This window comes from Gorilla gorilla, chromosome X (genome assembly GCF_029281585.2).
Source record: "Gorilla gorilla gorilla isolate KB3781 chromosome X, NHGRI_mGorGor1-v2.1_pri, whole genome shotgun sequence".
In the NCBI taxonomy this organism is placed as follows: Eukaryota; Metazoa; Chordata; class Mammalia; order Primates; family Hominidae; genus Gorilla; species Gorilla gorilla.
This window is the reverse complement of record NC_073247.2, coordinates 81966773-81980244: the sequence shown is the minus strand read 5'-3', so window position 1 is coordinate 81980244 and position 13472 is coordinate 81966773. Positions and strand designations below refer to the sequence as shown.

At 44.4% G+C, this 13472-nt stretch overlaps 1 protein-coding gene across 3 annotated transcripts in view; it reads right to left on the bottom strand.

Moving 5' to 3' along the window:
• Positions 1-960: 960 nt before the first annotated feature.
• The window catches only part of IGBP1 (immunoglobulin binding protein 1), a 35304-nt gene continuing 22792 nt past the window's right edge, over positions 961-13472 (bottom strand). For 2 of the 3 annotated variants that reach the window (XR_010132538.1, XR_008675510.2), the window contains 2 exons: positions 6504-6622; positions 1397-1452 (listed from right to left, as the gene is read on the bottom strand). Coding sequence is in view for 1 of the 3 variants with exons in the window: in XM_004064323.5 (XP_004064371.1) it covers positions 1304-1452 (149 nt within the window). In the remaining 2 variants the exon portion in view is untranslated. Of the gene's footprint in view, positions 1453-6503; positions 6623-13472 lie in introns of all 3 variants that reach the window. The other variant, XM_004064323.5, reaches the window with a different exon arrangement.

The window sequence follows — 13472 nt, the reverse complement described above, 5'->3', positions numbered from 1 at the left end:
TCCCCAGAAAGTAGGTACCCTGCAGTGTCATCTGTACTGTCCCCCTCCTCCACACCCATTATCTGCGTGACTGCAGGCACCTCAGTAAGCAGCCAAACGACCACCACAGCACATTTACCCAGGCCATTAGTTTGGATTGTGCCAGGTATCTCACAGCATAGGCAAGAAGGGCCAATTGAAGAGTTAGGATGGCTGGGCGCGGTGACTCACGCCTGTAATCCCAGCACTTTTGAGGCTGAGGTGGGTGGCTCACGAGGTCAGGAGTTCGAGACCAGACTGACCAACATGGTAAAACCCCGTCTCTACTAAAAATACAAAAATTAGCTGGGTGTGGTGACGGGCGCCTGTAATCCCAGCTACTTGTGAGGCTGAGGCAGGAGAATTGCTTGAACCAGGGAGGTGGAAGTTGTAGTAAGCTGAGATCACGCCATTGCACTCCAGCAACAGAATGACACTGGTCTCAAAAAAAAAAAAAAAAAAAAAAAAAAAAAAAAAAAAAGGCTATGGCCTGAGGCTACTCTTCACCCTAAGGGATATATGGTAAACGCATGAGAGTAAAGGCTCTGGCCTCAGATACATACACAAGGATGACTTTTAAGAGTGCCTCCTCTATCTCTCATTTCTTCTGGCCAAGCTAGGACGAGGTAGATAGGACTGGGAAGTAGACTACATCCCTTTGCGGTCCATTCACCTTACAGCTATAGTTTCTGAGAATAGTGCTGTGTAGCAGGGAAAGCTCTGGCTTTTATGATCTCCCCTTGTAGAGTGCTGGATTGCTTCACGGTGCAGGGTGCTACTTATATGGCTTCATATCATATACCCAGTAGGAAGGAGAATGCCTGGGCAGATCTGATGCTGGACCAATTCACTGCCCACATCAAAGGGCATCTCCCCATAAGCCCAGAGACCCACAGCTAAATGTCCCCACTCCCCCGTCAAAAAAAGCAGCTGATAGCCATATTTCTGTACAGGCTCATATAATAGAGGGGACTTTTATTATTTTTTCAGAGAATTCGGATAGCCATAGATTATACAGAGCCATTTCTCAGCACTCTTTTCCTTCCACTTAAGAAACTGGAATACAACATGATGAGGATGATGCCAAAACAAGACTGCTGGTTTATATCATCTAGGGTACAAATACACACTTAATCACTTGACACTTTATTGAATGCAAAGCAAGATTTAGCATCTTTGCCCTCGTTGTACAGAGCTGAAGCAGGAGCCCAGGGAGGGGAGGACTGCATGGTTTTCCTTGGCAGGGGAGTTGTGCACCCTGCAGTCCTGTGGTGTTGTGGGAAGATCAGCCCATGTTCTGTCGGTTGCCATAGCCCCTAGGATGGGTGTCCTTCCAGTCATCCCACTCCCGGGCTCTGTGGAGTGTTTGTTCATCATCCTCTTCCTCCTTTTCTTCTTGTTCTTCCTGTTGCTGAGCTGCTTTTCTGAATTTCTCTAAAGTGGAAAAATTAGAAAGGGAGGTGAGAAATTGAGGGAATGTTAATAAGTAACGTCAGGGGCCTCAGTTCCACTCTGAGCACAGCCACATGCAATGAGAACAGGAATACAGCCAGCTGCCTACCCTGAGCCCGGCGGAAGCGGGGAGAGAACTTGCATTACCTAATATATCGCATGTTAAAAAATAGTACGAAAGGATGCTCTGAGTGGTTTCCACAAGAAGGCAAAAATCATAAAAGGTGCCCCTCAGAATGAATTCTATTTTGGAAGAGAATTCTTGCAAAAATGGCCAACACCCACCCCCCGCAAGCCCCTAAACAAAAACATTACCACCACCACCAAACAACCCCTGCAATCCAAAAACAGGAAAGAAAAAATATTTATGAATTTGTGATTTGTGAGTTGCCAGGGGGGTGGGATTGCAGTTGACGTTTCCTCCTCCATCCATTTCCTTTACTATAGTCATACATAAGTTTTTGTGCATAAAATTGAAAATCACAGGGCAGTTGGACCTACCAGAAAAGAATGCCTACGTATTATTTTGCAGTGCTTGAAATAGGCTCTGAGGTCCAAATGGCACTCACTTATCATGCAGTGTACACCCAAAAGAAATTAAACCAACTGCTGCATCTCTTTTGCATTTTTTTTCCTTTGTGAGGTAAAGCAGCATTTTCCTGGCTACTCCGACTTTGCTCATGAGAAATAGTCTCATTACTATGAATGAAATGTGTGGGGATCTGATCTCTTCTAACAGCTCAGGAGTCTTTTTTTCTGAGATAGGGTTTCTCTCTGTTGCCTAGGCTGGAGTACAGTGGTGTGATCATGGCTAACTGTAGCCTCGAACTCCTGGGCTCAAGTCATCCTCCTGCCTCAGCCTCCCGAGTAGCTGGAACCACAGGCATGAACCACCACACTTGGCTAATTTTTACATTTTTTGTAGAGACAAGGTCTTCCCCTATGTTGCCCAGGCTGGTCTAGGCCCTCCCAAAGTGCTGGGGTTACAGGCGTGAGCCACCTTGCCTCGTTCTTTTCTTTTAAACCCTTTACTATAAAATACAAGATGGTGGAAACCACACAAGTACATATAAAACAAATTTTTGTAAGGAGGCCTTATAGCCTCCACTCAGGTCAAGAAACAGATCTCCTGTATCCACCCTAAAAGCCTCTCTGTGTACATTATACAAATCAACTCTCCTCCCCTGCAAAAGTAACCTCTATACTGCTTTTTATAGTAATAACCTCCTAGAGTTCATCACAGCTTTATTACCCAAGTGTATACCACTAGACACTGTAATTGTCCATTTGTACATTCATTTTTTTACTCAATGTATTTTTTAGTACAGAGTTGTGCAACTATCACCACAATCCAATTTAAAAAATTCTATAACCCCAAAAGATCCCCTTGTGCCCATTTATAGTTAATTCCCATTCCTTCCCTCCCTGCCCCCAGCTCCTAGAACCATGAATCAACTTTCTGTCTCCATAGATGTGCCTATTCTGGACATTTCATACACATGAAATCAAAATCATGTAATCTGTGATCTTTTGCAGCTGACTTCTTTCACTTAGCATCATCACCTTTTTTTGTTGTTGTTGTTGAGACAGTCTTGCTCTGTCTCCCAGGCTGGAGAGCAGTGGTGCGATCTTGGCTCACTGCAACCTCCACCTCCCGGGTTCAAGTAATTCTCCTGCCTCAGTCTCCCGAGTAGCTGGGATTAAAGGTGCCTGCCACCACACTCGGCTAATTTTTGTATTTTTAGTAGACATGGGGTTTCACCACGTTGGCCACGCTGGTCTCGAACTCCTGACCTCAAGTGATCTGCCTGCCTCGGCCTCCCAAAGTGCTGGGATTACAGGTGTGAGCCACTGCACCTGGCCTAGCATCGTATTTTTGCGGTTAGCCTTGCCTATTTAAAAATGTTTTGATATCTTTTTAAATCTATAGGTTCTCCCTCCATCCCTTTCTTTCAAGTTATCTGTTGAAGAAGTTGGGGCATATGACCTGTAGAGTTTGTTTCCCAAAGACTGGATTTTGCTGATTGCATACTCATGATGCAGTCTAACATGTCCTCCTGTATTTTCTGCAGATTGGCAGCTGAATACAGAGGCTTGATTTGACTCAAGTTTGATCCCTTCAGCATGAATTATAATTATAGGTGGTGCTGCATTCCTTCATCAGGAGGCATGTAAATATCTCTGTCTCGTTGTAATGTTAGGAGCTGTTGATGCTCAATGCCGAGACCCATTCATTTATTGGGGGGTTTCAAAAAGATGGTACCCTTAATTTTAACTTTTTAAAATTAACTGGAATACTTTTACAAAGAGAGCCTTCCCCTCATCAACTACTATTTGGTTACCTAGTAGAAAAGATAAAATACTTGACTCTTTCCCTTTATTCACCATTTCTCAAGATATTGGGTTCCCTTATTAGCCTCTGAGGTTGAATAATTTGGTCTTGTTTTATAATATAATTATGGGCTGGGCACGATGGCTCACACCTGTAATCACAGCACTTTGAGAGGCTGAGGTGGGAGGACTGCTTGAACCCAGGAGTTCGAGATCATCCTGGGCAAGATGGCGAGACCCTGCCTCTACAAAAAAAAAATTTCTGACACTTATATTGGCTCAAAAAATTATAAAAAAAGAAAAAAACTTTAAAAATCTGCCAGGCATGGTAGTGCATGGCTGTAGTCCTACTCACTCGAGAGGCTGAGGCAGGAGGATTGCTTGAGCCCGGCCTGGGCTCAGAGTGTGAGACCCACCTCTAAAAAATAAAAATATATATATATAATTATGAACTTAGAGATTTAAACATATCTGATGAGTTTCAACCAGTTGCAACTATTATTATTATTATTATTATTATTATTTTTTATTGATCATTCTTGGGTGTTTCTCGCAGAGGGGGATTTGGCAGGGTCATAGGACAGTAGTGGAGGGAAGGTCAGCAGACAAACAAGTGAACAAAGGTCTCTGGTTTTCCTAGGCAGAGTGTTTGTGTCCCTGGGTACTTGAGATTAGGGAGTGGTGATGACTCTTAACGAGCATGCTGCCTTCAAGCATCTGTTTAACAAAGCACATCTTGCACCGCCCTTAATCCATTTAACCCTGAGTGGACACAGCACATGTTTCAGAGAGCACAGGGTTGGGGGTAAGGTCATAGATCAACAGGATCCCAAGGCAGAAGAATTTTTCTTAGTACAGAACAAAATGAAAAGTCTCCCATATCTACTTCTTTCTACACAGACACAGCAACCTTCCGATTTCTCAATCTTTTCCCCACCTTGCCCCCTTTTCTATTCCACAAAACCGCCATTGTCATCATGGCCCGTTCTCAATGAGCTGTTGGGTACACCTCCAAGACGGGGTGGTGGCCGGGCAGAGGGGCTCCTCACTTCCCAGTGGGGGCGGCCGGGCAGAGGCGCCCCTCACCTCCCGGACGGGGCAGCTGGCCGGGCGGGGGTGCTGACCCCCCCACCTCCCTCCCTGACGGGGCGGCTGGCCGGGCAGAGGGGCTCCTCACTTCCCAGTAGGGGCGGCCGGGCAGAGGCACCCCTCACCTCCCGGACGGGGTGGCTGGCCGGGCGGGGGGCTGACCCCCCCACCTCCCTCCCGGACGGGGCGGCTGGCCGGACGGGGGGCTGACCCCCCCCACCTCCCTCCCGGACGGGGCGGCTGGCCGGGCGGGGGCTGACCCCCCAACCTCCCTCCCGGACGGGGCGGCTGGCCTGGCGGGGGCTGACCCCCACCTCCCTCCCAGACGGGGTGGCTGCCAGGCAGAGACGCTCCTCACTTCCCAGACGGGGTGGCAGCCGGGCGGAGGGGCTCCTCACTTCTTAGACGGGGCGGCTGCCGGGCGGAGGGGCTCCTCACTTCTCAGACAGGGCGGTTGCCAGGCGGAGGGTCTCCTCACTTCTCAGACGGGGCAGCCGGGCAGAGACGCTCTTCACCTCCCAGACAGGGTCGCGGCCGGGCAGAGGCGCTCCTCACTTCTCAGACGGGGCGGCCGGGCAGAGACGCTCTTCACCTCCCAGACGGGGTCGCGGCCGGGCAGAGGCGCTCCCCACATCTCAGACGATGGGCGGCGGGGCAGAGGCGCTCCCCACATCTCAGACGATGGGCGGCCGGGCAGAGACGCTCCTCACTTCCTAGATGGGATGGCGGCTGGGAAGAGGCACTCCTCACTTCCCAGGTGGGATGGCTGCCGGGCAGAGACGCTCCTCACTTTCCAGACTGGGCAGCCAGGCAGAGGGGCTCCTCACATCCCAGAGGATGGGCGGCCAGGCAGAGACGCTCCTCACTTCCCAGACGGGGTGGCAGCTGGGCAGAGGCTGCAATCTCTGCACTTTGGGGGGCCAAGGCAGGCGGCTGGGAGGTGGAGGTTGTAGCGAGCCAAGATCACGCCACTGCACTCCAGCCTGGGCGCCATTGAGCACTGAGTTAACGAGACTCCGTCTGCAATCCCAGCACCTTGGGAGGCCGAGGCTGGCGGATCACTCGCGGTTAGGAGCTGGAGACCAGCCCGGCCAACACAGCGAAACCCCCTATTATTATTATTTTTGAGACAAAGGCTGGAGTGCAGTGGTGTGATCTTGGCTCACTGCAACCTCCGCCTCCTGGGCTCAAGCGATTCTCCTGTCTCACCCTCCCGAGTGACTGGCATTACAGGCATGTGCCACCACGCCCGGCTACTTTTTGCATTTTTAGTAGAGATGCGGTTTCATCACGTTGGCCAGGCTGGTCTTGAACTTCTGACCTCAAGTGATCCACCCACCTAAGCCTCCCAAAGTGCTGGAATTATAGGCGTGAGCCACCGCGCCCGGCCCACAATTATTGTTTTAAAAAACTAAATCAACTTCTTAATTTTAGAAGTTTTCAATTTACAGAAAAATTGAGAAAATAGTACTGAGTTCCTATATAACCACACCCAGTTTCTTATTATCAACCTCTTACATTAATACAGTTTCTGTGATACAACTAATGAACCAATACTAATACATTATTAACAACTAAAGTGCATACATTACTCAAATGTCCTTAGGTTTTACCTAATGTCCCTTTTCCGTTCCAGGATCCTATCCAGGTCACCACAGTACATTTTGTTGTCTGTTTCTTTAGTCTCCTCTAGGATGTAACTCTTTCTCAGACTTTCCTTCATTCTGATGACCTGGACAGTTTTGAAGAGTACTTGTCAGGTATTTTGTAGAATGTCCCTCAGTTTGGGTTGCCTATTTTTTACAGAATTAGACTAGGGTTATGGGTTTTGGATGACAATACTATATATGCTATCAACCTGACTTCACACTGATAATAACCTCGATGACCTGACCAAAGTGGTATTTGTAGGTTTCCAACTAAAGTTACTTCTCCTCTCTCGTTCCACATTGCAGTCTCTGGAAGCAAGTCACTAAGCACAGCCCACACGTTCGGGGTACACAGTCATGCTACACCTCCTTGAAGCAGGAGTATCTACATAAAATTAATTGAAATTTTTCTGTAGGGGAGATTTATCTCTTCTCCCTCATTTATTTACTTATTCAACCACTTATTTCTATCACAATGGACTTGTGTGTATTCATTTTATTCCTAGTGTGATAATCCAATACTGTTAAATTTACTTTCCTGCCCAAGTTCTCCCAGTTTTGGGCTGTGAGGGTGCAGCTGGCTCTTGTGTTCCTTTAACACCCCAACAGTTTTTTGAGCTCTTGTTTTCTAGTACAGAGAGCCCTGAGTTAAGATTTTTCAACTTTATGATGGTGTGAAAGTGATATGCATACAGTAAAAGCCGTACCTCATATTTTGAGATATTCAGTATTTTAGTATAAAATAGGCTTTGTGTCAGATGATTTTGCCCAACTGTGGGCTAACGTAAGTGTTCTGAGCAGGTCGAAGGTAGATTAGGCTAAGCTACGATGTTGGGTAGGTTGGGTGTAGCAAATGCATTATCAACTTAACAATATTTTCAACTTAGAATGGCTTTACCAGGATATAACCCCATCATACGTTGACTATCATCTGACTACGAGATGCTCCAGGTTCATCTTGTATATTCCCTGCCTCAGCCCTAGAATCAGCTATTTCTCCAAGGAGCCCTGGTTCATTTATTAGAGGATGGTATTAGAAACCAAGATTTGGGTGTTGGATGGACTTGTTGCTACTGTCAATTATCCTCTGTGAAACCGAATTGGCCAGTGGAAACATCTTTAAATTGGCTCGATATGACCCCAGTAGTCTTTGAAAGCTCCTTCCCTATCTTTTATGACAAGATGTTCCAAGCTTATTTGTATATTTCCTGCCCCAGAATTGTAGTCAGTTATTTCTCTAAGACACCCTGATTTCTTAAAAGAAAGAATATTGGGAAGAATATTTCTGTATCACAACTGGAGTTACTAGGTATACTCAATGCTACTGGGCTGGTCCTTGTTTCTAAGCCTTTTCGGTGGATAGAGCAAAAGTAGGGGTGGGTGTGTGTGTGTGTTTACTTTTAAATAAAATTTCTCATGAGTCCATATGGAGTACTACAGGGTTTAAAAAAAATCTAAATTCTTTGGAATTACATCTGTATTCTTTCACATTAAAAGTCCTAGTTCTCAAAGACAGAGAATGATAGAATTAGATTATCTAATAATTGCTCATTTATATTATCTCACATTATACACAGTCTTGGAATAATAACACTAACTTTGACACTCCACCAATATAATTACTGAGAACTGTTAAAATTTTGCATGATTTCCCCATTTCTCCATTTTTAAAAAGTTATCTACATTATCTGGGCACATAGGCATTACATACTCTATCTCCCTTTTAATCCTCATTTCATCTTAATTCTACAAGTAACTGTACATTTAACGCTTGCTACCTGTCCTTATTTCAATGTCTCTCAACACTTTGCCTGTCTGAAGCTCATTCTCTAGCAAATTCATGGGATGGTGGAACAATATTTCTTGAATTCCTGCATGTTGATAAATATCTGTACTCTTTATACTTGAAAGTCAGTTTTACCAGGTATAATGTTCCTTGGCTCACATTTTTTTCCCTCTGTTTCTTAAATATCTGCTATTCCATTTTCTTCTTTCTTCTGGCATAAAGTATAGATCTCAAAAAATCTGAGGGTAACCTAAGTTGCTTTCCTTTATAAATCACTTACTATTTTTACTGAGATGTCTGTGGCTTTTTTTTCTTTAAAGTTCAGAAATTTTATTAGACTATGTCTTGTTGGTCATTCTGGGTTATTTCCCAGGAACATGGTGTGATTTTTCTTATCAAGTGACCGTGGCGCTCGAGCCCTCCAGGACCAGGAGCTTAGGCCCCGTGGAGAAGCTGGGCCTGGTTTAGGGGAGCAGTTGTGCCTCTTTGGTGCAGTGCCTCAGCCCCAGGGAACTGGAGCTTTGGCCCAGGGGGGCAGCTGGGACCCTGGTGCCTTAGCCTGCATGGCACCGGGTCCCTGGACCCCCCAGGGAAACACAGCCTTGGCTAATCTGTACACACTGCTCTCTGGGCCAAACAGCAATAGCACCCCCACCTCCCTGGATCTGGACCAGCCCTCCGGGGTCTGAGCCACTGAGGTGTCCCACCTTCCTGGGGAGCAAAGCCAACATTGCACTGCATCCCACCCCGTGGAGCCCAAGCCACAGCTATGCCCTACCATTCCTGGGGCTGTGTTGCCACTGCACCCGGCCTCATAGAGCTTCCAGGGTCCAGAGTCACCACTACACAGTATCTTCTTTCCTGGTGCCTGAACTGCCACTGTGCCCTGCTCCCTGGGGTCTAAGCGTCTGGAACACCCCTCCCTCCCCAGAGCCATGCCAGTACTATGCCCTGACCCCCAGGTTAGGAATCACAGCTACATCCCTGCCCCTGGGCCCAAGCTACTGAGAAGTGCCTCAGAGTCATAGTCCTCGGCTTGGTGGGAGAGCAGCATCCACCTGTGCCTGAGACTGAACCTGCACCCATGTCACAGGTTCCACAGCAGTTCAAGACACTGGACCCAGGACCAAGCTCCACAGCCACCCTGAGCACCTGTGCCTTGGAACACAGCACTGCTGTGGCTGCCTGTGGGTCGCGTCACACCCAACACCAAAAGATTCCCCCGCGCAATTTTTTTAATCCCAAGAAACTTTCCTTAATATTAACTTTTAGCAATTATTCTTTTTCCTTGCTTTGGCTTTCTTCTTCTGATAATCCAATTATCTATATGCCAGGTCTTCTTTACTATCTTTAGTATATGTCACTTTTCCTCAAACCCTGTTTCTTTTTTCGTTTTAAAACTTTCCTTCCTTTTACCATAGTAAGGCATTTTCTGTTGTGTTCACTCATTCTTGTTTCCTTCTACTTTAGCCTATATTTCTGAAATGATTCATGTTCCCCAAGCTGTCATATTTCTGAGTTTTTCTAATCCTGCTTTATATTGTCCTTCCATGTCCTATGTTATTTTCTGAATATCTTCCAACTCTTTTTTGGATACCATGTTTCAGATTTGTTCTGTTTTCTTGAGCATGTCTTTCTGTAGTGTTTTTCTCTTCTAATAATTTTGTGTAGGGTTTGACTTTGATAATTTTCTGTTCTCTTTTTCTCAGCTTTGTGCTGTATTTCACAATCCATAAAATCTACCCACTTAAAAGTATACATTTCAGTGTTTTATTTATTTATTTTTTATTTTTTATTTTTGAGACAAAATTTCACTCTGTTGCCAGGCTGGAGTGCAGTGGCACGATCTCGACTCACTGCAACCTCTGCCTCCCGGGTTCAAGCCAATTCTCCTGCCTCAGCCTCCCAAGTAGCTGGGACTACAGGCACGCACCACCATGCCCGGCTAATTTTTCTTTTTTTTTTGTATTTTTAGTAGAGACGGGGTTTCACCATCTTGGCCAGGCTGGTCTCAAACTCCTCACCTCGTGATCCGCCTCCCAAAGTGCTGGGATTACAGGTGTGAGCCAACCCGCCCAGCCCAGTTCAGTGTTTTATATTCAGAGTTGTGCAACCATCACCACAATCTGTTGTTCATTTTTATGTGAAATGTTTTCCTAAACTTGTAGAAAGAAGCATGGTTCAGAGTAGCTTTTCTAACTTCATAAGGGCTCCCTTTCTGCTGTTTTTATGTGAATTAAAGAAATATGATTACTTGCTTGATTGGAGTTCCTGGTTCTGGTCCTCTCTCCTAATTTCATCTGGACCTTTTCTTTCTTTTTCTATTCCTGTCCTGCTTAATTTCAATTCTACTCTCAGCAATTTCTCCTCAGTGTGAGTCCCTGTCCTGGAAGGGAAACCGGTGGATCAACTTCAAGAGTTCATTAAGGACTAGACTACTCTATCGCTTTCAGACCTTCTGACTATTGGACCCTCAAACTCATCCCTCCCAGTTTCAACTGCAGTTCTTAAATTGGACTGCCATTCTTTCTAGGGAATACACTGTTTTGGAATTCTGTTTGTCAAGTTTTTCAGATGGCCTGTCAACTCTGGTTTTCTCCTGCACAGATGCCAATAACTGCTGGATCTTGTGGCTATGGGTAATTTCCCCTTACCTGTTTTTATTGTGAGGTTCATGGGGATACACTGCCACCTATTTTCATTATAAATATTGTCCATGGGTTTCTTCACATTCACTGAAGTATAACATACATGTAGAAAAGTATACTAACATTTGTATAGCTCAGTGAACTCTCACATATTGAACACATCCATGTAATCAGTACCCAGATGAAGATACAAAATATTTCTAACTCCTCAGAAGACCCTGTAGGTCCAGTTCCATTCATGATCCCCAACTAAGGGTGAACACACTAGCTTTCAACCAGCACACACAAGTATTACCTGTTTGTTGAAGTTTGTATGAATGGAATCATACAGTATATACTCTTTTACGTCTGGCTTTTTTCACACGATTCAGCTATATTTGTCACTTATAGCGAACAAACTATAGTTTAACCTTATTGCTACATAGTTTTCCATTGTGTGAATATACCAAAATTTATTCTTCATTCTATTATTTATGGGCATTTGAGTGGTGTGTATTCAGTGTGGACTATTACAAATAATGCTGCTATGTTCAATCTTGTACAGGTCTTTTGTGGACATATGGTCTCACTCCTCTTAGGTATATACCGAGTAGTGAAACTGCCAGGTCATGGGAGTATACACGTGTCCAATTTTTGTGCATTACTACCAGAACCATGACCACCCCTAGTTTCCCTGCCTTTATTTCCTTTCATCTATTTACTTTGGGCTTTCTTTGTTCCCTATGCCCCCACCCCCACCCTTGTTAAGGTAAAACCTTAGGTAATTGATTTTATCTTCCTTTTTTCTAACATAAGTGTTGAAAGTTACACATATTTCCATCTCAGCATTGCTCGAGTTGTATCCCATAAATTCTGATGCTGTACTTTCACTGTAATTCTGTTCAAAGTATTCTCTTTTTATTTTTAAATGGGCAAACATATATTTATTGTGTACAGTATGTTTTGAAGTATATATTATGGGATAGTTAAATCTAGCTAATTAAAAGATGCAGTACCTTACACATTGTTATTTTTGCAGTAAGAACACTTAACATCTACTCTGTATTTTATTTTTATTTTTATTTTTTTGAGATGGAGTTTTGCTCTGTTGCCCAGGCTGGAGTGCAATGGCGTGATCTTGACTCACTGCAACCTCTGCCTCCCAGACTCAACCGATTCTCCTGCCTCGGCCTCCCGAATAGCTGGGATTACAGGCGCCCGCCACCACGCCCGGCTAATTTTTCTATTTTTAGTAGAGACGAGGTTTCACCATGTTGGCCAGGTTAGTCTTGAACTCCCAACCTCAGGTGATCCACCCGCCTCGGCCTCCCAAAGTGCTAGGATTACAGGCGTGAGCCACCGCACCCAGCCATTAATGATAGTCACCATGCTGTATAACAGATCTCTTGAACTTATTCCCAGTTAGAAGTATTTTCTAATTTTCTTTCTAATTTCTTCTTGGACCTATAGGTTATTTAGAAGTGTACTGTTTAATTTTCAAATATTTGAGAATTTTCTAGGTACATTATTGATTTCTAATTTAATTCCATTGTGGTCTGAGGACACATTCAGTGTGATTTCAATTTTTGAAAATTTATTGAGACTTATTTCATGGACCAATATATGATCTACCTTGGTGAATGTTCCATGGGTATCTGAAAAGAAGGTGAAGGCATACCTCATTTTATTGTGCTTCACTGTATTGTGCTTTGCAGAGACTTTTTTTTTTTTTTTTTTTTTTACAAATTGAAGGTTTGTGGCAACCCTGCAGCGAGCAAGTCTATTGGTGCCCTTTTTCTAAGAGCATTTGCTCACTTTGTATCACTGTGCCACATTTTGGTAATTCTCAGTTTCTCAAACTTTTTCATTATTTCATTTGTTATGGTGATCTGTGGTCTTTGGTATTACCAGTGTGATTGTTCTGGGGCACCACAAACCATGCCCACAGAAGACGGAGAACTTAATGGGTAAATGTGTTATGTTCTGACTGCTCCACTGACTGGCTGTCCCAACCCTGCTCCAGGCCTCTCTGTTCCTTGAGACACGACAATATTGAAATTGGGCCAATGAATAACCCTACAGTAGCCTGTAAGTACTCAAGTAAATAATTTGAAAATTATTAGGCACAAATGCATTTATGACTGCTATGTCTCCCTGATAAATTGTCACTTTATCAGTAGGAAATGCCCTTTTAAAATCTCTGATAATACCTTTTTGTCTTGAAATCTACTTTATCTGATATTACTATAGCTACTGCAGCTTTCTTATGCTTACTGTTAGCATGGTAGAGGTTGAGTATCCCTTATCTGAAATGCATGGGACCAGAAGTATTTCAGATTTGTTTTTTATTTTGGAATATTTGCATCATATCTGGTTGAGCATCCCAAATCTGAAAATCCAAAATGCTTCAGTGAGCATTTCCTTTAAGCATCACATTAGCCTTAAGAAGTTTCGGATTTTGGAGCATTTCAGGTTTTTCATTTTCAGATTTAGGATGCTCAACCTATATATCTTTTTTTT